Raw genomic sequence first — 25,409 nt, forward strand, 5'->3', positions numbered from 1 at the left:
ACTTGCTAGAATAGCAGTGGCGAGTGTTGGGTTTTCTTGCTTCTCTGAGAATGTCCATGCATCTCTGTGGGAGTTGTAAATGGCCACATTCTATGACCTCAGGAGCCAGGCTGCTAAATTCATGTTCTGTGGGCAAGGGTGTAGTGTCTTACCCTTGTCCTGTGACAGCAAGTTGTACGGGCAGGGCAGTTTCACCGGTGGGGACAGGGACATCTCCATCAGGTGCGCGATCCATGGTTGGCGAGCCCACATCGGGGCTATCAGTATCATGGTGACTGGTTCCTGGTGCATCTTGTGCACTATGATGTTCAGCAGAGGAGTCGGGGGGGGGGGATGGAAGCGTAAACAAATTTCCCTGACCATGGTATCCAGAGACCGTTACCCTTGGAGCGGTTCTGTGGGTATCTGGAGGCGTAATCTAGGCATTGTGAGTTCTCCAGAGTTGCGAACAGGTCTATTTCTGGGAAGCCCCATTGTGTGAAGACGTCGAAGACGATGTCTTCGTGTAACCGCCATTCGTACTCTGAGGGCAGAGGGAAGTCTCTGCTGAGTTCGTCTGCTAGCAGATTGAGTTCCCCTGGTACATGTTGTGACAATAGGAACATGTTGTGTCTGAGAGCCCACTTCCAGATGTTCTGGGACAGCTTGGACAGTCCTGGAGAGTGAGTGCCCCCTTGCTTGTTGAGGTAGTACATGGCTGTGGTGCTGTCCGTAAGGACCATCACTGTTTTCCTTTGTAGGTGTGTCTGGAAGGCTTTTAGTGCCTTGAACGCCGCAAGTAGCTCCAGTAAGTTTATGTGCTTGGACTCTACGCTCGGAGTCCAAACTCCATGAGCAGTCTGATGGGATAGGTGAGCCCCCCCATCCTGGGAGGGATGCGTCTGTGGTTAGAGTGGCTTCCACTGCGGGGGTGGCGATTGGTTTCCCTATTACTAGGTTTTCCTTCGACAACCACCGTAGCAAGAGAACCAAGGCCTGCGAGACCACCACTAAATCGTCCCATTGTCCGCTGGCCTGACACCACTGGCTGTTGAGCCACTCTTGCATTGGGCGCATGCGCAGGCGCGCATGAGGTACCAAATAAATACATGACGCCATCATTCCTAGCAAGCACATTGCTTTGTGTACCGTCACCTCTTGACCGCCACATATTGAGGGATCTGAAACAGCATATTTTGGACCCTCTCGTTGGAGGGGAAGACAAGGTGGTCCTTTGTCCGAATTAGAGCCCCTAGGAATTGTTTGATTTGGCTGGGGTCTAAGCTGGACTTCTTCTCGTTGATGGAGAAGCCCAGTTGGTACAAAAGGTCTACTGTCTTTTGGGTGTTTGAGCAGCATGTCACGTAAGACTCCCCTGTTATGAGCCAATTGTCGAGGTAAGGGTATACCGGTATGGACAACCTGTGCAGGTGGGCCGCTGCCACTGCCAGTACCTTCGTGAATACCCTTGGTGCAGACGCTATGCCGAAGGGTAGCACTCTGAACTGGTAGTGTTTGCCCTCTATCATGAACCTGAGGTATTTTCTGTGTGCTGGCAACATCAAAATATGAAAGTATGCATCTTTCATGTCCAGTGTTGTCATGTAGTCCCCCTGAGATAGCAGGGGAATGACCTCCTGTAATGTTACCATACGAGATTTTTGTGGTTTTACAAATTTGTTTGCTGGGCGCAGATCTAGTACAGGGTGCATGGTTAGGTCCTTTTTGGGTACAAGGAAGTACACTGAATAAATACCTTCCATTACCCGAGATAGGGGCACGACCTCTATTGCTCCTTTCTGTAGCAGCTGTTCTACTTCTTGCAGGAGGATGACGAGGTGTTCTGGTGACAGGCGTCGTCCTCTTGGAGGTCTGTAGGTGGGGGACTGATTGAACTCTATACAGTACCCGTGGGCTATGGTTGACAATACCCACCGGTCTGATGTTATTCCCTCCCATGCTGATGGGAACAATGTTATCCGGCCCCCAACCGGAGACGCATGGGAGGGGACTCGAACCTTCGGGTCATTTGGTGTTATTTGCCGGGGTGCCTCTGGGGCTGGAGCCCCGGCCTCTGCCCTTCCCACAGCGTTGTCCTCTTTGGTTATACTGGTTACTGGTACCCGGATTAGGGGGCCAGTTGCCCGCAGTGTAATGTTGCTGCTGCTGTTGGCGTTGGCCACGAAAAAAGCGCTTGTTGCCAAATCCCCGCCTGTTTGGAGGCTTTGAGATTTGGTCTAAGGTCTTTATGGTGTCGAATTATTTCTTCGCATTTTCCAGTGCGTCGTCCACTGCCCTTCCAAAGAGATTTGGCTCTTCTATTGGCTTATTAATGAGTGACGCCTGCGTTTCTGCCTTGAAACCGGAATTGCGAAGCCAGACGTGACGCTTCAGCAGAATTCCCTGCACCAAAGAACGGCCAGCAGTTTCTGCCGCATCAAGAGTGTTCTTAATGATGCTCTGGTTGACCAGAGTTCCTTCTGTAACTGTAGCCAATAAGCGAGTTCTGTCAGGATTAGTCCTGCGAATACTAAGGCAGCGAATATGGCAAGGGAAATGTGCACATAGGAACAACGACTCATGTATGCTAGAAGCCTGGAGGGCAAACAGAGTGTGATATTAAACCCAATATGTGAAAAGGGATGTGGGGTAAGCACCTGACCGCGAGGAAAGTCGGCAAGCGCCTTACCCCCAATTGCTGTTACAGGTACTGACAGCGCTAAACCCACGTGGAGGGCAAGCAATGACAGAATCTGTGAACTAACACTCTGATGGTATCAAATAAGGGAACTAAAGAACTGTACTCACAAGGACGAGAATCAACCTCTTGAATGTCAGCTAGCCCAGGAATCCTGTTGATGAACTGGGACCCCAAGAGGCTAGAACAGCAATGGGAGAAGTAGGAAGGTTCAGAGGGCACGAGCTGTAGGTTGCCAGGGAGAGGTAGACTGTAGAACAGGGGGGCCCAAGAGGACAAGGGCTGAAGGCAGCCGGAGCGAGGCAGGCTGCCGGGCAGGGAGCCCAGAGGACAAGGGCGGAGGCTGGAATGCAGCAGAGCGTGATCCGCTGTTAGGTGGGGAGCCCGACAGGGCAAGGGTGAAGGCTGGAAGGCAGCCGAGAGTGATCCGCTGCAGAAAACTAAATACCTAAGTTGAAATAGTGATAACAAATAGTGAGGAAAACATAAGCATTCACACAGGAGCGAGCTAACAACCGCACACCACACCTAAAATCAAATGGAAAAATAAATGCAGAAGTGCTAAGGAAAACCTGGAATGGATCCCAAAAGAAGTAAGGATCAGGAGCAGGGAAAAAGCTAAATAACCAATGCAAACTTCTCCCTATCCTTCCAAGGAAAAGACAGGAAGCTAATGAGGAAGGCTAAGGCATACGGGTTAACAGCAGCAAAGGACAGAGTCAAAGAAATACCAACTGGGCTGCATTTGAAAAGGGAAAGCACTGAGAAATGCTGCCTGTAAACAGAGGAAGGAAAAAAGGGAAACAAGGGAGCAGAAATCAATTAGGGCATGAATCAGAGATTCAGGGCGGAGGGAACAAGAAAACAGGAACCAGGACCTAGGTAAAAGGGCAAGGAACAGTGAACAAGGGACTAGTCGAAAACAGGAACACTGCAAACGATGACCAGCGCTGGACTGAAGTGAGACTGTGGCTTTTAAAGCTGCTAAACGAGCACACGCCTCAGGTGTGCTGACTGCTGCACCTGCAGCCACAGGTGTTGCTTATCCTCCACCCAACCTAGTCCTGCAAGGGTGGAGGTGGAGCAGGGGGCCAGGCATTCTGGGAAACACAGTCATTTGGTTAAAGAAGCATGCTGGCTGCCAAAGACCTGGAATGGATCCGGAAGGGAAGTAGTTTGGAAAATAGGGATTTTGCGCTCCCAATTCATTACAGCACTGTGGCATTAGGTTCGGAGGAAATGTCCAGCAAGGAATAAGCCCCAAAACATGCCCCCAAGTGGCGGGAACGGGAGCGAAGGGAGCGAGTCGTGACAAGTTCTTAGAGGTTCAGGGGCTTCTTCGATGTCCTGCTTAAGCTTTCCCCATTGAGCATCAGCATAGCTTGCCAGCAATGTATTATTATTGGCAATCCTAATTGAAAACGCTGCCGAGGCGGTAATTCTTTTGCCCAAGGCATAAAGCTTTTTCCCTTCTTTATCTGGGGGTGCCTCGCTGGTTGACAGTGGAACCCCAGCCCTCTTCCTTGTGTTAGTCACCACTAAGGAGTCCGGAACTGAGTGACCCCTGATATATAATGGGTCTGACTGAGAGGGTGAGAACAATTTCTTGATTCTTGGATTGACCCCTCTTACCAGCGCGGGGGTGGACAGCGATGGGGTGAGTCGTCTCTTAACTGAGGAGAGGATAGGAATAGTTTGACTAGTGGGAGATTTTTCTTTAATAATCCTTTCAAATAAATCAGTATCTGGGGTGACCTCCCCAGTTTCAACTTCAAAATGTGCTGCTGCCTTCCTCAGTAGCGCATTGAAGGTGGGCTGATCGTCTACTGGAGATGGGTTCCTGACCGGCGTGGTCTGAGGAGAAGAAATGTCTATAATGTCGGGGTCTGTAGACCCTGATGGTGACTGCCAGGACTGTGAGCCACCTTCACCTGGGTCCCCCACGTAGCCCTCCTCACCTATGTTAGTGTCATCATGAAAACCTTCTTCCTCTTGTTGCTCTTCATTATTCACAAACTCATCTTCTTCCTGGAAGTGAGAGTCCTCTTCAGTGAGGTCGTAAGAGTTCATGTCTTCCTGTAGGGGGTTAAAGATCTTCGGGTATTTAGCCCTTGGGCCCCTCCTGGAGTACCTCCCTTGGCCTCTTGGGTGTCCTATTTTCTGGGATGGCCATGAACCTGTCTAGCTTATCCATACATGACTGGAACCTCTCTACAGTTCAGTAAGGTAGGCCAGAGCGGTCTGGGAGTGAAAAGGGAGTTTCCTCTCCCTGTAGTTGCTTAGTTCTGTCCCATAGCGTCGAAGATAGGGTCCATTCGCCTTCTGAGAAACCTTCTCGCTGGCTAGGGTCTTCTGTCGACGGTGGGAGCTGTCCCAGCCTACCCTCCAGCGTCCTCTGCGTTTCTTTGGCCTTGTGAGCGGTTTTCGACATGTCACCCGCCGTCCGTCTCTGGCCGTCTTTAGAAGCTATACGCGCGAGGCTTTCGGCGATCAGCTTCTTCGCCGAGGGATCGCTCGTCGTAGAAGCTATACGCGCGAGGCTTTCGGCGATCAGCTTCTTCGCCGAGGGATCACTCGCCGTCACGCTAGGCAGTGGCGAGTCTTTACTGGCAACGTACACACTCTTGCGAGGCGCGTCGCCTGAGGATTTGGGGTTAGCGCCCTTATTTACAGAAAGGTCGGTCGCGGAAGCGGTGGCGTGGGAGGGCTTGCGACCCTTACGGTCGGCGGAAGACGCCGGTGGACCCGACGCCTCCGTTGACGCTATGGCTGCCTTTGTCTTCGACGAATCCGTGCCGTGGGTTATGTGCTTATGTGTTTTTCTGTGTTCGTCCTTGTCGCCGGGGTGTTCATCCCCATAAGTGGGGCATGAGCCGGGCTTGTCGGGGACGGACGACGAGGAGCGGGAACGCTCCTTCGAGAGGTCTACAACCTCCGTTGCGGAGGCCGTGTAATCACTGTCCTCATCACATTCGGCAGCGGTGGCGGCGGCGGTGGCAGCTGGCGAGGAGTCGGACCTAGACATTGCATTGGCTGCCCACCTTTTGACCCTGCGGTCCTTTAAAGTTTTGGGTTTAAGTAACTTACAGGCCGCACAGCCTTCCTCTTTGTGATCGAGGGACAAGCAACGGTTACACCGTTTATGCTTGTCTTCCAGGTAAACTTGCCCTTGCAACGCGGGCAAAACCTAAAGGGCGTCCTCTCCATAGCTGAGGGCATGAAATGTGATTACGACCTCGAAAGAGAGGGAGGGGAAAGAGAAAGGCATTCTCAGAGTGAAACAAAGAAATTACCACACAACCCCACTCTCCCTACTGTGTTAGGCTGGCGAGGCCAGGCCACGTGCCGAAGGATCTCCTCCGCTCGTATCTCCGTCGAAGATCTTGCTCGGTGGAGTACAGCTTGGCAACTATGTCGAGGGAGGGATCTATGTGATAGTTATTAATAATAATAATAAACGACCAAGGGTCGAGGAAATGATTTTGCAGTGTCTCAAGGAGCTCCGCATAAAGGCGACCAATAACTGGGCGGAAAAAAACAATCAATCTGAGGGACCTCGACGCGTGAGGGTTTGTGGGTACACTGCACGTCACTATAGGGATAGTGTTACAGACACGCCTTGTCGACGTCCCCTTTTCGACTACGAAAAACAAAATGCAATACTCCGCAGTGACCACTGGATGTCGGACTATGCACAGCATGTGATTCTAAGCAGATTAACAAACATCAGAAATGCATATTCTTCAACAGATTTGCTCAGATAACTACCTGTAATGTTTAATTTGTACCTTGTGCCTCCCCTTGTAACCAAGCTTTAAGTATCCATGTATTCTGTTCTCTGTTGCGCCCAGCTACCTTTGGGTTTGGTGTGCCATACAAATGAATAAATAAACAAACAAACAAACAAACCGTGCCTCCTTCGTGGCCACATATGAAATGTTGGCCGGCTATAACATTTTAAATATTTTGTGCATGCCATTCTTGCAGTGTCACATAGTGTGGATTCCTCTTCCCTGCCCCACCCTGATCCCCACTCAACTTAGTACCACAAAATAAATTTCTAGTTTGTCAGACCATAGGCACAGCATGGCATGTGTGATGGTGAATTCTTCAGTCATGGACATATGTAAATTGGACCTCCTTACCATCGCTAGTCTATCCCGACCAGGAGACGTGGATGAGTCCAGTGAGCATCAACCTCATCTCTTGTTGGGATCACATGTGTGAAATACTGATGACAAGCAACTACAGGATTTGAGGCACTGGTCTGCCTAATTTAGTGTTGTGAGGAAGTGGAGATATGGACTAACCAGCAAAAATGCCACAATTTGTCCCCTCCAGAGCACCCATGCCCGTAACCATTTACACCACCTTTAGTGACTAGGATACCTGCTTTACCATGGAATATGAGTTAACCTGAATATATTGTGTAGAGACATTCCCTTATTGTGTGATGTGTGCTATCCTGTACCTTTGCCCTACCCTGCACACCTCTTGAGAGTCAGGCAGTGTATAGCCTAACCCTGCAACTCAGGTGTTGAATGATCTTCTTGAACCCTACATTCATGGTTTATGAAAATCCTACTGTTCCTGCTGCCACACATTGATTAACAATCACTTATCACAGTAACTCTTCTGTTACCACTGTTGCTTTCCTGACCCTCGGAACTCAGGGCCTGTGTCGTGCTCTCCATTTTGTTCCTTCTTTCAGCCTTTACATAAAATTAACTGTTTTCCTCCCCCACACATACATAATGTAAATAGCAGTAACTTAACCCTTTAAACTAATTGCCACAAATGGTTATGTGAAGGCCCTGAGAGGTGCTGTGTTTTCTCTGTTTTTTTCTTGTTCTTCGATGATTTGGAACATTTTGAAGACGAGGCCTGGATGCAGGGCTGAAGGGTAATTGGGAGAACTGTATACATGACGGCACCATCGTTGACCATGATTGAGATGAGTGCTTTCTTACTTGAATGAAAAGAGATAAGGCCCTTTGCAGAGCTGAACGCAGACACCATAGTATGGAGGACCTTGCATTTTGTTCTTCCACTAGGCAGCCGCACCGAAACTGGGAGCTGGCAGCGCCGATTCTAGCAAGAGGAAAGGACCATGCGGGGCAGTTCTTCTATACATAGAATACCAAACCTTCATTATGCTGAGAATAGTGAAAGGTAGAACCATTCCTGGCAAGGTTTGCTTCCAACACTTGTAAGAACATTGGCTCTTTCAAGAGTATTAAAGTGCAGTTTATCTTACTCTGGCCTCAGTTGCAGGCATTTTCTAGCAGCTATGGCTAGGTAGGAGAACTTACTAATAAAAGAGTACAGTCTCCCCTTAATATTGCACACCATCCTAAATCAGGCTGTAAGCAGTGGTCTTGGTTCCTCTAGAGCAAGTAGGAAAGGGATGTTTTCATACATGCACTGAGTATTTTTACTGAGTTAGATCTACTTAAAATACTTGTTGAACTAATGGAGATACATACGTTTGATGTAATAAAGGTGTGTGTGCTTCAGTCTATCAGTGTTTTGTGTTTTTATGTATAATTGTGTGGACTATCACTACTTCTGTGCCCGCCTACATCCCCTCGCTGCATTTAAGCCAGACTGCTCTGACAGACTACCTACCTTAGAGATTTTTGGCTTCTCTTTTGGGTTGGTTGTACTTCCTCACTGTAAGATCCGATGCTTGTACAACCCTCAGTTGAAAGTTGTACAAAAAAAAACATAACACCTGCTGGTCGGGGCATACCTCCTGTTTTTGCATGCTAATTGTGAAGTAGAAAATCCTCAGCCCTCCTAAGGAAGCCTAGGCTGTCCCTTTTCACTCTCGGGCTTTTACCCTGATATGCAACCTCGCACGGCTAGACCTCCCAGGTTATGTCTGGTAAAAGTGGTCGAAGGAATCTGTGCATGAAACCGAACATTAGCAGGTTGGGAAATGATGGTTTGTTTGGCATTGGATCTCAATTTTTTTTTAAATTAAAAAGTTAGTGGCACTTTCCTGTTCTGTTGGGTTTCTTTGGGTGTGTGTTTTAGTGGTATCCAACTGGATAGCCCTTTGTAGCTGTTGGTGATTGCTCTTGTCTGGTTCAGTGCCTCGCTAGTATGTTTAGTGAAATATATATCTTGGCCTCGTACAAGCTCTTGGGCTATCATCTTCATTGTATTTCTGTTGGTTTTAGTACATGGTATCAGCCATTCATATTCCAAATTGCGGCTCACTCTTTTTAATAATTTGGGCAGATGTCAGCTATACCACTTGTTAAATCCAATTTCCTATTATAGTGTTTTCGTTCTAAGAGGGGGCCACATTCAGAAGCAAAGCTTTGGCGCTTTGATGGAGGGATTCTCGCAATATCACGCTGTCAGCTTTCTATGTAATGTGAAGTTTATTTACTTCCTTTATTGAATGGTCTGGCTGGTATGAGATATGATTGAGACAGATTGCCAGGCGAAGACCATACAGCCCTATTGCTTCTGGGAAAATCATTTGTCCCATTTCATGTCAGATCTGTCCACTTAGATCGAAGTCTCACCAGACGTTGTGTCATGGTGTAGCGCCAGTGCAAGGCTTTGTATATTGGTGATTCGATTAGTGCATTTGTACAGGGGCTCTTTGTGTTGATTGGTCTGTGAGTGTGCCGTAGTTACTTTCATCTTGTTTCTTACGTCCTACAAATAATTTGGGTGTTCATGAGTGTACCCTGTAAACCCTAGCTGAACATCCTCCCGCTGATTAAAACGTGCCAACAATTAAGTTTGGCCGAACATTTTTCCATAAGGTGACCAAGCTGCTGACTAAATATTGCAGTGGCAGGAGTTGGGAATAACTGCGGAGGAGGCAGGAGATTAAGGTATGTCCTCTTGTTAAAGGAACAAAAAAGGTATGGATGGAAGAAACATTTGTGACACAATTGAGTTGGGAACCGTACAGAGCACAGATATTTGATCTTCCCCAGTCTCAGGATGTGAGGCAGACAACTTTTGGATGATTTCTCAAAATACGTCATTTTATTAAATGATACATTTCATCAAATGCCTCACTACCCCTACCCTAATGATTTCCCTGCCTATCAAAACTAAAGGAAACGCTCAAACAAAGGATTTCTGTCCCTCACACTAAAGCATAAAATGCACAAGAAAATATATGGTAATTCATAACAAAACGTCAACAATGGTATTTCTCATATATTCACAGTCACTCTTTATAACTTGGGTGAGCTCCCCTTTCCCAGGTTTCAAATTATGTTCAGTTCCAATGTTTAACATAAAGAAACAAGGAAATCCGGTTTGCAACAAAGTTCCAACCCAGTTCTTGACTCCTTCACTTTGACGAAAGGAAGTTCAGCTAAAAGATGTTCAATCAACAGAAAGACTTCTTCTTCTTCTTCTTCTTCTTCTTCTTCTTCTTCTTCTTCTTCTTCTTCTTCTTCTTCTTCTTCTTCTTCTTCTTCTTCTTCTTCTTCTTCTTCTTCTTCTTCTTCTTCTTCTTCTTCTTCTTCTTCTTCTTCTTCTTCTTCTTCTTCTTCTTCTTCTTCTTCTTCTTCTTCTTCTTCTTCTTCTTCTTCTTCTTCTTCTTCTTCTTCTTCTTCTTCTTCTTCTTCTTCTTCTTCTTCTTCTTCTTCTTCTTCTTCTTCTTCTTCTTCTTCTTCTTCTTCTTCTTCTTCTTCTTCCTGGAATAATCATTTCCACTTCATCAAATAGCATCAATGATGTTCTGGGTCACAATGCTTCTCCACAACTTCATAGAGGAAATGCAGTTCCTTGTCAGATTCAAAGAAACACCACTTCTGGCAAGGTAACGGAAACACAGCCTCTTTGCAGTACTTCTCTCTTTATAGCTTTATGAATCAAAGTTTATATCTTTATCAGGATGACTTCAAAGCACCACTCCTTCCACCTGGATAACTCTCATACCAGGTTAACTTCCGTAAGGATTCACCACGCTGGTCCAATCGCCTCCCACTAGTGTTCGACATTCAACTGGGCTTCTGAAGTTTCAAATCTACTGGCAACAAAAGATTTATCACAGCTTCAACAGTCTGCAACTTGGTGACTTTTAATGACTTTTCAGAAACTACAATATTCCCTGCAGCTGAATTCTCCATTAATCCGCTAATTCTCCATTAATCAGATTATGCGCTCCTATTCACATTGTAAATATTTTTAACTGGGCTTTGGTTATTTACTGGTTTCAAATATGTAGACTCTATTGAAGTATCTTTATGTACCTCTATGCCCCCCCCCATGCTAAGGAAGTTGAAACTGAATTCCTCATGCTCTATACTGAACAATGACATTTATTTGTGATCAGAATAACGCAAACAGAGGATCTTAATTTAATGACACTCTGACTGCAATAAACCACTCACCAGCCCCACTCATAAGGAATTCGGTGCTGTTGGATTTATGGATATTTTCAATAAGACGATCAAATCCGAACTGGCCACCAAATTGACTTCCTTCTTCAATTTGTTTAGGGAGAAAGGCACATGTACTAATTCTATGACTAAATCCAAGGCGTCTTTAATTGCTGAATCAGTTGAATACCCTGCTGGTTGTGCTTCATATAGGCCTACACCCTGGTCAATACAGATGTTAAATTATACGATAGGATATTGGCAAACTGACTTAAATAGATCATGCCACAATTGGCTCATGTTGACCAGTCGTAGTTATACATGGCAGGCCAACATCTGCCAATATCTGTTGGGTCGTCTCTTTGATTTGAAAATGTCAAAACCTTTTTACCATTTTAAGCAGCCTCTACCTTCTTGGTATCCTTGGATGCCGAGAAGGCATTCCATCGGCTGGGTTGGAGCTTGCCATTCTCGACTGCAAGATGGAATTTGTGGTGATATCATAGCAATGTGGAAGCCTGTTACAATTAATCAACAGTAAGAATGCTGATAAATGGAAAACGTTCAGATGGGTGTACAGAGACACCAAACACAGCTGCCCTTTGCTGCCCCTATTATTTGCCTGGAGCATTGGACCACTGCCTATCAGAATAAGGGATCATGTAGGAATTGAGGGTATTCCATTCAGCGATATGTCCCACAAATTGCTATTTTTGTTTTGCTGATGACATTTTGTAATTGTTATCCAACTATCAAACATTCCAGTCTTTTCAAGGAACTCGAGAATTTACAGAAGGTAGCTTATTTTAAAATCAAGTACTGTAAATCGATGATCTTAACTTTGAAACTGGAAAGACCCCCTTTGCAACCGAAAATGCTGGCATCCCCATTTCACTAGGGCTTGAAAGTATTAAATATTTAGTAATATTCCTTACCACACACCCGAACAGTCGACATTTTCCCGCAGTCATAAAACAACTTTGGACGAGAAAGTGGAGTAGCATGGAAATGTCATGGCTAGGCTGCATAGAAACGTTCAAAGTTAATGTTCTACCCAGCTTGGTATATAGCTCCCAATCCACTCCTATATCCCCTCCGTTACTTTTTCTCTCGACTGAATAGAATAGTTTTAGACTTCGTTTGGTAGGGTATCTTTGAAGTTGTCTGAATTTCATTCAATATCTAGGTTCAGAGGAGGCCTAGCTTTTCCCAGGCCTTCAGAGATAAATGAAGCAACCTATTTACATATTTTATTGGCATGGTCCTGAAGGGTCTTGGATAGGACCTCGATGTGAATGGACCATACACTGGTGGCACTTCTTTTGCTGATGTGTAAAGGTTGAATATGATTAGACCAAGATAACATGTACATCTGGATTGAGGAGAACTGGCTAGAGTCAGGGCCTCTTTCCAATTAAACTAAAATGAACCCTGTCTTGATATGGGCCAAATCGTCCTCGGGACCAGCCCTCGGGAGCAATAATTACCCAATTCAGCCCAAAATACATGTTCTATTGTGCTGAGCAGTGATCTCATGCTAGTGACAAATGACACCTTCAATAAGTTTTAGTATTTATTCTAAGCAGTGAATTTCATAAACATTTGGGATTCAAGTTAGAGAAGATTACAAAGCACAAAACTTAGAGAAATGCAAAATATAGAGAAACATAGAACTTAGATAAACATAGAGAAACATAGAGAAACACAGTCTTACGCCCCTTCAATCAGCACTGGGAGACCCTGGCCCTCATAAGCTAGCTTTAACAAGCCCCGCTCAGAGGACAGCGCTGCTGGGTGCCGTCAGAGCTCCAATTCCGGGCACTTGATCTTGCTCGAACCAAGTCCACAGGACAATCTCCCACCTGAGTCATGTGAGCATGCATATTTTATAATCTCGTGCTGTTCGTCCATGACGCACAGTTCCAGAACTTTCCCTGTGCAAAATATAGGCTGGCTCATGGAAAAAACCCAACTCTGTAAATTTCCACTGTGCTCCTTCTTCTGAGCCCCTCCCTGGAGCCCATCTGCGCGAAAGCTCAGGAATGTCTTATCAGTGCCTTCCCAGAGAAAGGGAGATTAGTTTACAGGGCTACCGTTAGAGAGGCAGAATAGTCTAAGGGAAGCCGAGATGTATTCACCCTATTAGAGCAAGCTCTAAAAGGCATGCACTCATAGTTTAGTGTTCATAGCGCTTAAGACTGGCTATCTAAGCGCTATATAGGTGCCATAATGTTCCAAACACTCCAATATTGTCTATTAGCTACAGAGCTCGGGGCCCTCGCCCTGCCTGCATAATGTGACCTATCACTCCTACTAGGCCTGCATATTCCTTGTATCTCACTACTGCATAATGGAAGTGCTACAACAGACTACTGTCAGCATTTTTGGCACATACTTTGAATACACTATTGGCTTTCAGCGGCTAATGCTGTCATCTAAAGCCCTGATTGGCAAGGTTGCAATTTTGTGTATCACTACATTCCACCCCTATTCAAAGTGTGTGCGACAATGCTGACTAATACCCATCAATATAGTATTTAGTGCAGTGATAAAGACCTTGGGGCTTTGCAAGAGGTTTAAGCAAACTATCTTCTAGCGGTCAGTTAGCGTGGCATGCAAGGTAAAACACTACCTAAACAAAAATGTGAACAGTGACATATACTCTTGTCAAAACCTGGCCTACACAAAAATACCTACACAAAGTGAACATGGACATTTACTCTAGCCAAAACCTGGCCTACACAACAATACCTAAATAATTATTGTATAACTGATTGTCAGTTAAAAAGCAGCATGCAGTTAGAATGTCAAGGCAATCCAGTGTAGTCTAATCTACAATGCACTATTGCATTTATGTATGGTTACCAATTCTAAAACCTGGCAGCCTTTCACTCTAAGGGCCTACCCTCCCCCTGATCCCAGGGCATTCAAACGTGACTATGGGCTGTGTGATTAGACACTTCCCCCATATATGTGGAACCCAACCAGAAACCATCTAATTTCGTGAACAAGGTGAACTGAACCCATGGGCACCAGGTTATCTAAATAAAAGAAATTCTACTAATTTGCATCAAGCATGGCATGTGTTATTCATGCAATCAAAAGCAAGCAATTTGATCCATATGTATGCTGGTAATTGTAGCTCTGCGTGCCAGTGTGTTGAGGATGGTCGCCCCCACCCAGTAAAAAGCCAACACCTGCTGATTTAACAATGTTTGCCATAAAATGCATCGTGTGTATTTAGCAGTCTTGTTGACCTGCCCTATGGCAGAAAAAAATGTCTTCATACCTAAAATTCTGCCATCTCCAGTGGTTGCCAATACTTGTAGCAGTGTTGGGCGTATCAATAGGCCCCACTAGGCCAGAATTTCTATAGCAGAGCTGGCATCAGAACCCATAGTGGCTAGCTTATTGTGCACAGTTTCTATGTCACAAGCATATAAAGCTCCTGTTACTCCCCGCTGCTCCTGCAATTAATGAATCTAGCTCCCTAGCTACGCGCACTCTAGTGATGGGCCATAGAAATGGACTCCATTTGTAGCAGCTTGGTAGTACTAAGGAAACATTGCCTCATGATAAATATATGCCTAAGTGTATCGCTGTAATAATAGAGGTGTGCATTACCAGCCTACAATTTAAATGTTGCCTTACTACTGGAAAATCTAACATGTTCACAGTGTCTACCTATTGTGACTTGGAGAATATCCTTCTTCAAGTGGGATATCTACCATATACAATATTAGTTTTAGCTACACACACCATACTACCATCCGGTAGTGGCTGTTTCATCACACCATTGTGTGAAATGCATTTAGTCAAATTATAGTCCATAAAATCTTGGCGAGAACACTCGCTGCAGTTCTTGGTCAGAAAAAACATCACATTAAACAAATTAACCAAATATTTGTATCCATTCACTGAAACATTTGGGCCTAGGACTTCATAGACACCAGTCATATGAGTCAGTGACAAAAGATGTCTGACAATGTGCCAGGCCAGTACGCTAGCAATTCCATGTGGATACTCATTTGTAGCGCTTTTCCAAAGAATTATTCCAAATGTCTACAATCAAAAAGATGACTCTTTGCATTAGTGTGCTGGAGACAGCTGTCCCCACAAAAACATGAAACTGGTTGGTTTAACAAAAACCGTGTCACACTATGTGTCATAAAATCAAACATCAAGTCAGTCATGGTTTCATTTACCTGCCTTAAAGCTGGCTGTAAAAGTATCCAGTGTTTCAAAAGTTAACATTTCAAATTGGAGCTCACACACTTGGCAGCATTACTTCAAATTAAGGATCTTAACCTACGCACAGGTGACTTTGAAGTGCGGACTCATCTTATCTCAAAATAAATTACACTCCTGCTTGCATAATCCTGCTGCCCCAACAATTCATAAATCATTTTCCTGCCTACGTGCAACGTATAAGTTTTTTTTTTTTCCAAAAAAGCAAAGCATCTCTAGTTAAAGCAATTCAGTTGGAAGAGCAAAACCATTTCGTTTTTTCAGATTCATCTCAAAAAGTGCATTTAAAAACCATTTTTCAATGTGTTAGCATTCAAGTGCTGTGTCTCACAGCTGTTTGTGGTGCATGATGTTACAGTCCACAACTCATTGTCCACAGTCCTTTAAACAAGAAAGGCAAGACATGTCAATTAAGTTATTTCCAGCAACTGAATCATTTGAATGTGCAGCATCAAATATTTGATAACTAGCCAAGTCTGCACCGTGCCAGTTCAGCAAAAGTTATTACTCTGTTGGACACCTTTCGCAGGTTGCAGAACAAATGTCCTCATACGTCATGCATGTTAGCAGCATTGAGTGCGGTGCAGGACACGTTCAATGTTCGCATATTTCATCACGCAGTGACTCGGTTTCTCTGAGAATGTGTCTACTTGACTGATCAGTGTCACCCGCAAATTGAACACATCTACTTCAATAATGGCACGCACCTGTCTTGCTTTTTTGCCTAGGCAAAGTACAAACAGAAATGTTAGGATGTCATCAAAACTTCAATGTCAGCGTTATCCACCCCTTCCCTTAACACCACCCCCACCTTCAGAAGTCTCATCAGGTAACTACACAGTTTATCATTGCTACTGCAATTATCTGTCACCCTTCTGTATGTTATTGGGGGCTTATTTACACTCAACCATACGGGGTGTAACTGCCTAATCGCAAACTCATTTGTGCAAGGCGATCATAGTTGGTCAATGGTACCTCAGACTGATCTGTGCTTTTACAAAAGCCATATAATAAGTACCCAGGTCGCACAATGCTTTTCTTTTTCACCAAAGCGAATGCCAGGCGCCAACTTGCTTCCAGTGGGCCTCATTACAACCTTGGTGCTAAGTGCACCAACTTTACCACCATGGTGTAAACTCCGTTTACACCATGGTGGATGGCGGATTTACCGCCCCATTCCAAGGTGAGTGGGGCGGTAAATCCCCATTTCCCATTTTCCCTTCCCCATTCCCATTTTTGCCCCATAGGGCATAATGGGAGTGGGGAAGGCGCTAATTACGCCGCCGTAAATTACGGCGGCGTAATTAGCACCATGGCAGGTTAGCGCCATGGATTTTAACGCCTGCTAAAAGCAGGCGTTAAAATCAGAATCATGCGTTAAGGGTTAACGGTGGCGTTAACCCTTAACGCCTGAGTTGTAATGAGGCCCAGTGTCTCATGATCTTGATTTAGTTTGCCCTGCTGGCATCACTCCATATTTCAAAGGTAAAGTCCTTCAGTCCAATACTGCCTGCAGTTGCACAAGCAGCTTTGTTTATTTTTCTCCATACAGCTAGTGTCTTCCAAGCCTCTGGTTTTTTCACTTATCATTTTCTCAAAGGGTGTTTGCTGATTTCTTGGCCCACCCCTTTGAGCGCGATAGTCTAAGTCAGTTTCTTTTGTTGCTTCAACAAATCATTCATTCTTGCACTAAGCCGTGAGGCTTCTGGATCATGGCTAATGTGCAGTGTTCATGTTGTACTCCAAAGCCCCGCTCTGCATGTTGTCTCTTGCAAAACGGCTAAGCGCTTTTGTCAGTTTTGCTTCCATCTGGAATGCCATAATGTCTTTGTCAGTTACTCCAGCCCTGGCAATGTAGCTTGCATTTTTAAACAGCTGTGTATTTTCACTTCTCAAAGCGGCTAGAGGTTTCTTCTCCAGTGCACAGCGCTTTAATTCAGTTCACATCACATGGAGCACTGGAATGCAGCTTGCACAGCAATGTTGCTTCACTTCACATCACATCACATGGTGCCTGGGAATGCAGCTTGCACTGCAATGTCTCTTGAAATGGGCAGCTGTCTTTTCTTAGCCCATTCACAGATGCACAGGTTCCCCAAATGTTCAGATGTGATGTGCCCATCTGCCATCCTGCATGCAGCGTTTGTTTTCCTTCCAGTGTTGATACTGGGCAAATTCTTTACTTCTGATCAGCATTTCTGTCTTTGCACCCCCTCTCCTCAGTTTTTTGCTCACACTGACGGTGTCTCTCACAGGGGATGGAATGCAGGAATGTCATTGTTTATCTTTCGCACAGCAAGCTTATCTCTTTGCTCTATAACTCTTAAACTGTGGCGGCTTCAATGGAAGGCACTCGTTTCAGACAGTTCATCCAGATTAACTCTTTCTTGCACTGCTCTTCTCCAGCAACTCAGAAAAGCTCTCATATCTGCCAGCTTCTGTAAACACCATTTCACTAAACAGGAGCGCAGTATTCTGCTTTTTTCTGCCTTCCTCCAACAGTTTTTTTTTCTTCGCGCACCTCGCCCAAGACAGTGCAAGTTATCTTCAAGGCACAAGCTCTGCACACACAGCAAGACTCTTATTTTCAAAAGAGGCACTTTTTCTTGTCATCAGATTCTACTCCATGTAATTTTGCAAAATGTCAAAGCGTCTTTTAGACTGTTTTGAACTGATTAATGTCCCATTTAAAAGCATACGTTTTTTTTCTGTTCTTCCTCGTAACCTTGTAGTTTGGCTTCACGAGCTCACTCCAATGCAATGTGCAATCTTTCAAAAGAACCCGCAACCCACTAAATCTTTGTGCTGTCTTATCACACACAGATTTTTCATTCTGTTGTACCATTGCCAGAATATAACCACTTATTTCAGTGCATTTAAAAAATGCCATGTTTAGTGCAGCTCCCTACACGTTTTTTTTCTGCAAGAGCAACCCACACTCTATATTGCTTGTGGGCTGTTAAATGTGTCAACAACATTTTTCACCATGTATCACAGTCAACAGGTCACTATTTCCAAACATGCATCACTTATAAGGCAACAGTACAAATCCATGGCATAGCGTGGGAACAGTCAAAAATACTCCAGGGGCAATTTAGAGGCAATTTAGAAAAATATAAATTGTTTTTTCCCCCCAAACCATTGCAAACTGATTCTGCAATTTCAAATCAATACACAAAAATCGAAAATCCAAATAATATCACTCACTTTCTTTTTTAAGTGAGTCTCTCACCCATTATAAGCATGGCACAGCTTAAAATGCAATATAACCATTTTAGTGTGTTTCCTTTAAACAGAATTCGCCACCAGCACATGGAATTTACAGTTGCCAAAAGAAAAATAAACCCTTTAGGCTCTCAGCACAGATGTTACTCTTTCTCCTAAGCACGACTCATTCCCCATGTTATCTTCAGGAATGTCAACACTTCAAAAGCATACATTAAAAAGCGAACCTTCGCCTCCGTACATTACAGCCCCCCACTCGCTAGCACACTGGGGCTGAGTCAATGGTTAGAATACTATTCACAATTTGCATCTCAAATCCTTGCAATTATTTTTCCTGCCCTCATGACAGAATAGAGATGAGAACTCCGTCTCACTTTGCATTTCAAATTACAACTTTAAACTGGGGAAACCGCATGATAAAATTCTTTCCTAATTGAACATACATCTTTCTTGACCATTCATCGGAGCGCTGTAAACATAGCCATTTCCCGCTTGTTTATCGCCTGTACTCCCTGGCTCCATTCCCAAGCTATAAGTCAGTCACGACTGATTTACTGAAGGGAGTCTTAGCTTGTGTGGTTATCGGCCACGGCAAGCCGACAAAACGCTGCTGTCTTTTGAAGTCTCAGAGCTGCAGTGAGACCACCAAGGAAATGCGACAGCCTGCTCCTCACTCTGCACTGTGTTCTCTCACACAATTTGTCATTTCACAGCAAGGCACTGCTCTGCACAAATCCCACAAAGCTGCCACCAAATGTCTTGATATGGGCAAAATCTTCCTCGGGACCAGCCCTTTGAGAGCAAAAAATACCCAATTCAGCCCAAAATACAGGTTCTATTGTGCTGAGCAGTGATCTCATGCTAGTGACAAATGACACCTTCAATAAGTTTTAGTATTTATTCTAAACAGTGAATTTCATATACATTTGGGATTCAAGTTAGAGAAGATTACAAAGCACAAAATTTAGAGAAATGCAAAATATAGAGAAACATAGAACTTAGATAAACATAGAGAAACACAGTCTTACGCCCCTTCAATCAGCACTGGTAGACCCTGGCCCTCATAAGCTAGCTGTAACAAGCCCCGCTCAGAGGACAGCGCTGCTGGGTGCCGTCAGAGCTCCAATTCCGGGCACTTGATCTTGCTCGAACCAAGTCCACAGGACGATCTCCCACCTGAGTCATGTGAGCATGCATATTTTATAATCTCGTGCTGTTAGTCCATGACGCACAGTTCCAGAACTTTCCCTGTGCAAAATATAGACTGGCTCATGGAAAAAACCCAACTCTGTAAATTTCCACTGTGCTCCTTCTTCTGAGCCCCTCCCTGGAGCCCATCTGCGCGAAAGCTCAGGAATGTCTTATCAGTGCCTTCCCAGAGAAAGGGAGATTAGTTTACAGGGCTACCGTTAGAGAGGCAGAATAGTCTAAGGGAAGCCGAGATGTATTAACCCTATTAGAGCAAGCTCTAAAAGGAATGCACTCATAGTTTAGTGTTCATAGCGCTTAAGACTGGCTATCTAAGCGCTATATAGGTGCCATAATGTTCCAAACACTCCAATATTGTCTATTAGCTACAGAGCTCGGGGCCCTCGCCTTGCCTGCCTAATGTGACCTATCACTCCTACTAGGCCTGCATATTCCTTGTAGCTCACTACTGCATAATGGAAGTGCTACAACAGACTACTGTCAGCATTTTTGGCACATACTTTGAATACACTATTGGCTTTCAGTGGCTAATGCTGTCATCTAAAGCCCTGATTGGCAAGGTTGCAATTTTGTGTATCACTACAAACCCCCCCCCACACATTTATTTTAACCCTAATTTCTCATCTGCCCTTAAAGGTTTAGGTTGTAAAATATGGACGGAGGATGGTTGCAGAGAGGTAGTGGATGTGTTCTCCGAGGATTATGTGAAATCCTTACAAAAATATAAAGAGGAGTTTGCTATTCCAGAGTCGGATCGTCTTCAGTACATTGTGTTAGGAAAGAATTTCTTTTTAAAACTTTCCCTAAAATATTTTCCTATGGAACCACATTCTTTTTGCAAGGTTTTTGATCCGGTCTTGACTTTTTGAGGAAAATAAAGCCTTCAGCTTCACTTCCCTTTTGCTCATTTGTTATGGGGATTCTGATCAGTCCTTCAGACTATCGGTACTGAGAAACTTTGTCTCCCTTTTGAATTTTTGATATTGACCATAGCACCTTACAGTGGAGCACAATGGGGATACTTTTGTGTCACCCTAGCGCATCTATTTTTATGTGCCTAAAGACAAGTTGGTAGCAGCACTTATTTTTGGTATGCACATTTAGGGCTGGAGTTTGGGGGTTAGGGAGGAAGGGAGAATAAATATGATTACCTTGAAGAAACACAGACCGTTCTTGACCTTCAGACTACGACTGCTGTTGCCCGGTGTCCGGTACAGTGAAGTCCTGTACGTCTACCTGATCGCTGGAAACCCTGAGCGGTGCTTCAGCCCTTGGACTAGTGGTCCCAACTAGTCTCAACACCTTCTAAGATTCCAGTCCTTCAGAGACTTTGGAAGTGTCCCTGGACTGCCCAGTATACTGGCAAGCTCTCCCGGGAGAGAGTTACCCTGCCAGAAGCATCACTATTCCACTATCGAGTCTACAATGTTGGTGGTCGCCAGCTTGTACCACAAGCCCCCTTTTTTCCCAAATTACCTATCCTTGGTTACATTATTGTAGAACGTTTACATATTTGAAACTAATCACCACAACAAGACCATTGCATCTTTTTTTTTTTTTACAGAGTACTCCTACTAGTACGAAACATTGTGTTGGACCCTGTGACTTTTGGGCACAAGGCTTATTCATCTTAGGGTTTGGAAGTTAAGATGTTGTGCTTGTGACTGGTTCCCATCACACTAGTGCATCTACATTACTTACCTGCTTTGTTTGGTTGAGTTATTTGATGAAGTATAATAAGTGAGCATACTGGTCATTTTATAATAGAGTATTGTGTGGTACTAGTTTTAAAACTAGTGCTAGTTTTAGTTTTCAGTTAAAGGCCTAAAATAAATAAGTTTATAGCTGACTGTCTACATTGAATTATTCTATGTTGGCCAATGGAGGGCCTCTGACCCAACTGTCACCCTTCTGAGCCTTAGCCGTGACTGCTCATCTACATACCTTGGTTGAGTTTTGACTAACCACTCAGAGCTCCCTGTTCATCATAAATAGAGTTGCCTCCTCAGATCTGTCCACTGGCCAGATTCCAGAAATCCATCTCAACACATTCAAAGTAGGCACTGGGTTCTTAAATTAAGGCTGCTACCTACCAAGACCTGACTCATTTTGAAAAGTGTCTACATTCTCATAGAGATACTTCCCATCTAATTAATTATCTCTAGATGCACTTTCCTAAAAAACCAAAGTTTTCAATTTTTCAGTCAGTGAGGAGGCGTGGTCTCAACTTTAGAGGGTTATTCAAAACATTTACCTCATAATGCCTCATAAAGAGGCATGGAATAAATTCTTGTATGATTGCCACCCTTCGCCTGACAAATTACATTTGATTTTTCTGAATGTACCAGACTAACGCCGCGAGAGGAGATGCTCTGCGTATCTGGTGGGCATGCTCTCGGTTCATCTAGTATTAGAATAAGGATGTGGCACGATCATAGTGATTCTAGGGTTTCCAGTCCAAGACGATCCGGAAAGCATAATAATGGGTCTTGCAGATGAGCGATTAGAGTGGAATTTGACGTGACTGGTGTCAGCAATGTAGATTCTGTTCTACTAATACGGCTGGATTAGGTAGAACATTTTGGTGGAAGAACGCTCGATGCCCCTCTCATCTGACATGGATTAAAACTATGTGGGAAATAATAATGATGGAGCAGGTTACCTGCACGTTATTTCTTAGAGATCCACATTTTTCGTATGTTGTCGCTTGCCTCAGCCAAGGGCATCTTATCATTGGTTTTCTTAGGGCAGGGGGACTCCACAAGCATTAATGCAGTAATAGTGCATCTTAGTGAATTCTGGAAGAATCATCGGTTCAGGTGCATTGCTTTGGTATTGACTTTTTTCCTTTCTCCCTTACGCCCTATGTAGAGGCCATGGAGGATGCAGGCCTTTGTTTGTACTCCAGAGTCTTCTGAGCGCAGTGTTATCATGCATTCACAGGAGGGATGGGAAACTATTGAAAGCATATGTACGTTTGAATGTACCTTAAAATTTCAGGGATGTAGGCACACATGTAACTAACTGTCTTTACTAGTTCCCCTAACATTGCTCTTTGTGAAGACCGACTAATGCAGTCATCCACAGGATAGAAGTTCAATGCAAAAACACAGGAGTTGCATTTTTAGCATGGTCTCCTGGCCAACCAATTGCATACAACAAGGTTTATCACCCAGTAGGGGAGTCCCTAGACTGGGCCGAAGCAGAGGTATTGTGGTATTTCTGTCTGTGCTTGCTTGTGTATAGCTGTTGTCGTATATTTAGAGGGCTGTGACCTATGTGGTTTTCTACCAATCAAATGTTCGGAGGTGGGCTGTCTGCCTTTGAAGATGGAGACCAGAACTTCTGTGGTCACCTAGGTATGCCTAGTTCATTTTTGATGCAGGACGAAGAAAATTGTCATCGTTTGAGAGACTTAATACAAAAATCTGATTGTTTCTTCTGTTTTAGCAGATGAATGGGACCGTGGAGAAGGTGGTTAGGTTTGTGTATTCCTCTAGATATCATGACCGGTGTCAGAGGCGTAGGGGATGAGGACATAAACCGTGCCGCCTCCTATTATTCTTTTGGATCTGTACTGGGTTTTACAATCGTTTGTTGGAAAACAATCACAAAACTCGAAGAACGGTTGCAACAAGGTTTTTTTATTTTAACACCCTGAGGAGTTGATGGAAAGCGTGCCTCTCTATGCTCCTGATTGGCATGCCAGAGGGGTTTGGGGAATATGATGGATCGGGAAACAACCTGCAAAAATCACAGAAAGGGTTTGATCTCCAAAAACTCCTGGCAGCTGGTCCAGAGTAGAGCTCTTTGCCACTCCTAATAGAATCCATCACATGCGTTTGCCACTCCTGATAGAATCCATCACATGCGGTCCTATTCAGACTGTTTGACTTGTGTTCTTGCTTGACATTAAACATCTAGAAGCCCCTGGAATAAAGATGGCAATGGGTGTGTTAGTCATTGGGAGAGGATCCAGTACCTCTTCAAACTCATTTATATCAATAGACACAATTTTCACAGTAAAAAAAGACTGTCCTATTGTGTTTGTTTAACATTCTCCTGTCTCTTCTCTTTCAGCATCCTTCCTGGACTCCCGCAGCTGGAAAGGCCTGGAGCAGAAGTTAGGAGAGACTGCAGTGACAAAGGCCCGTCAAGGGAGACGGGGAATTGCCATTGCTTATGATGATGAAGTCAACAGCTGAAGCAGCCGTTGGATGACCAACCAAGGAGCCTTTGAAGAGCCATATGGATGCAGTCACAGGGTGCTCCTCCTAGGTACTGCAAGCAAGATGGAATCTGCTCTTTGGACAGCCAAAGATAGGTTTTCGACCTCTGTACACTTGACGTAACACGGTTGCCCAGAAGCCATCGCTCTATATTTGCTCCCTTTAACTGACGATCCATGAGGCATTTATGGGAGTATTGATCAAAACATAATATACTGTGCCTGGTTTAAAAGATAAAAACGAGCTTTTTTTCTAAACATCTTCATCACAGCAGAACCAGCTGGTGCAACAGCTCAGCAAGTTTGCTTGAGAGATCTATACACAATTTGCAGTCACAAGTTTAAAACCCGACTGGGCCGATTCAGAACCTCTCTCTTTTGAGCTCTAAAAAGAATGGATTTGTGTAATAACGCCTATTCCATCGATTTGAAGCAGGAGGACCTTAGCATATAGTGTGGTATAGAAAGCTGACATATCAATTGTAATGAATAAACTGCCATATGAGAACATGTGAGATTTGATATATTGAGCAAATGATCAGGGCGAACCCTGGAGATACAAAAGACCCAAAGGTTTAATTATGGTAAAAACATGAATGACACGTTTAAAACAAATATATATATTATCTATTTAGACCGCGCTGTAAACCCGCAGGCATCTGGCCGCAACATTTAGACATAAATAAAAGTGCAATACCGGCCACGGGGGACACAATTACAAAATAAGCTATCAATGGATGGTCGCTCTAAATTCCAAGAGAATTTATTTGAATAGGTGGGTTTTAAGTTTTTTCAACCAAAAAAAGAATTGTATAGGAGTATTCAAGTTTTAACTGTGTCGGGAGATTATGCCAATTGATTGCGCCTTTAATGTGGAAAGCTTTGCCTAGTCCATTGGTTTTCTTGAACCTTTCTATCACCAGGTGACCCTGTGTTTCCGATCTGAGTGTGCGACCGGGTGTCTAGCAGATAATCTTCTTTTTGAGGTAGTTTGGGGCTTTCCACTAAATACGCCTGTGTGCCAAGGTTAGGGCCTTGAACTGGACTCTGTCGTTCACTGCTAACCAGTGCAGACTTCTCCTTTCTTCACTGATATGTTCTTTTTAAGATTTCCCTTTTATGATTCTTATCACGTTGTACTGAATTATCTGACATTGGTAATGTTTCCTTTGTTTGCTTCTAATAGGAGTGCATTTCCGTACTCCAATTTGGACACTATAGTGGCTCTTGCAACGATCTTGCAGTTTCCCTCACTCAGATAATGGCCTATTAGCCTGGGAGCTGTAGGTAATAAGAGCAGGTCTTGGTTAATTGCAAAACTTATGCTTCCGCACTCGGGGAGGTATCCATATAGATCCCCAATGTTTTCACTTGGTTGACATCTTTAATTTGGGATTCATTAATGTTAAAAGCTTCCTATTGCTGATTTAGTTTAGCCCTAGCTTGTGTGGTTCCGAAG

At 44.3% G+C, this 25,409-nt stretch overlaps 1 protein-coding gene across 3 annotated transcripts in view; it reads left to right on the forward strand.

The window, feature by feature from the left end:
- Positions 1-24,458, forward strand: part of DPH2 (diphthamide biosynthesis 2) — a 219,875-nt gene extending 195,417 nt beyond the window's left edge. For all 3 annotated transcript variants that reach the window (XM_069642392.1, XM_069642393.1, XM_069642395.1), the window contains exon 7: positions 23,803-24,458. In XM_069642392.1, coding sequence (XP_069498493.1) covers positions 23,803-23,927 — 125 coding nt within the window. In that variant the 3' untranslated portion in view covers positions 23,928-24,458. The remainder of the gene's footprint in view (positions 1-23,802) is intronic.
- Positions 24,459-25,409: the final 951 nt, after the last annotated feature.

The sequence above is a fragment of the Ambystoma mexicanum genome, chromosome 1q (genome assembly GCF_040938575.1).
Source record: "Ambystoma mexicanum isolate Mex_15411 chromosome 1q, UKY_AmexF1_1, whole genome shotgun sequence".
Taxonomy (NCBI): domain Eukaryota; kingdom Metazoa; phylum Chordata; class Amphibia; order Caudata; family Ambystomatidae; genus Ambystoma; species Ambystoma mexicanum.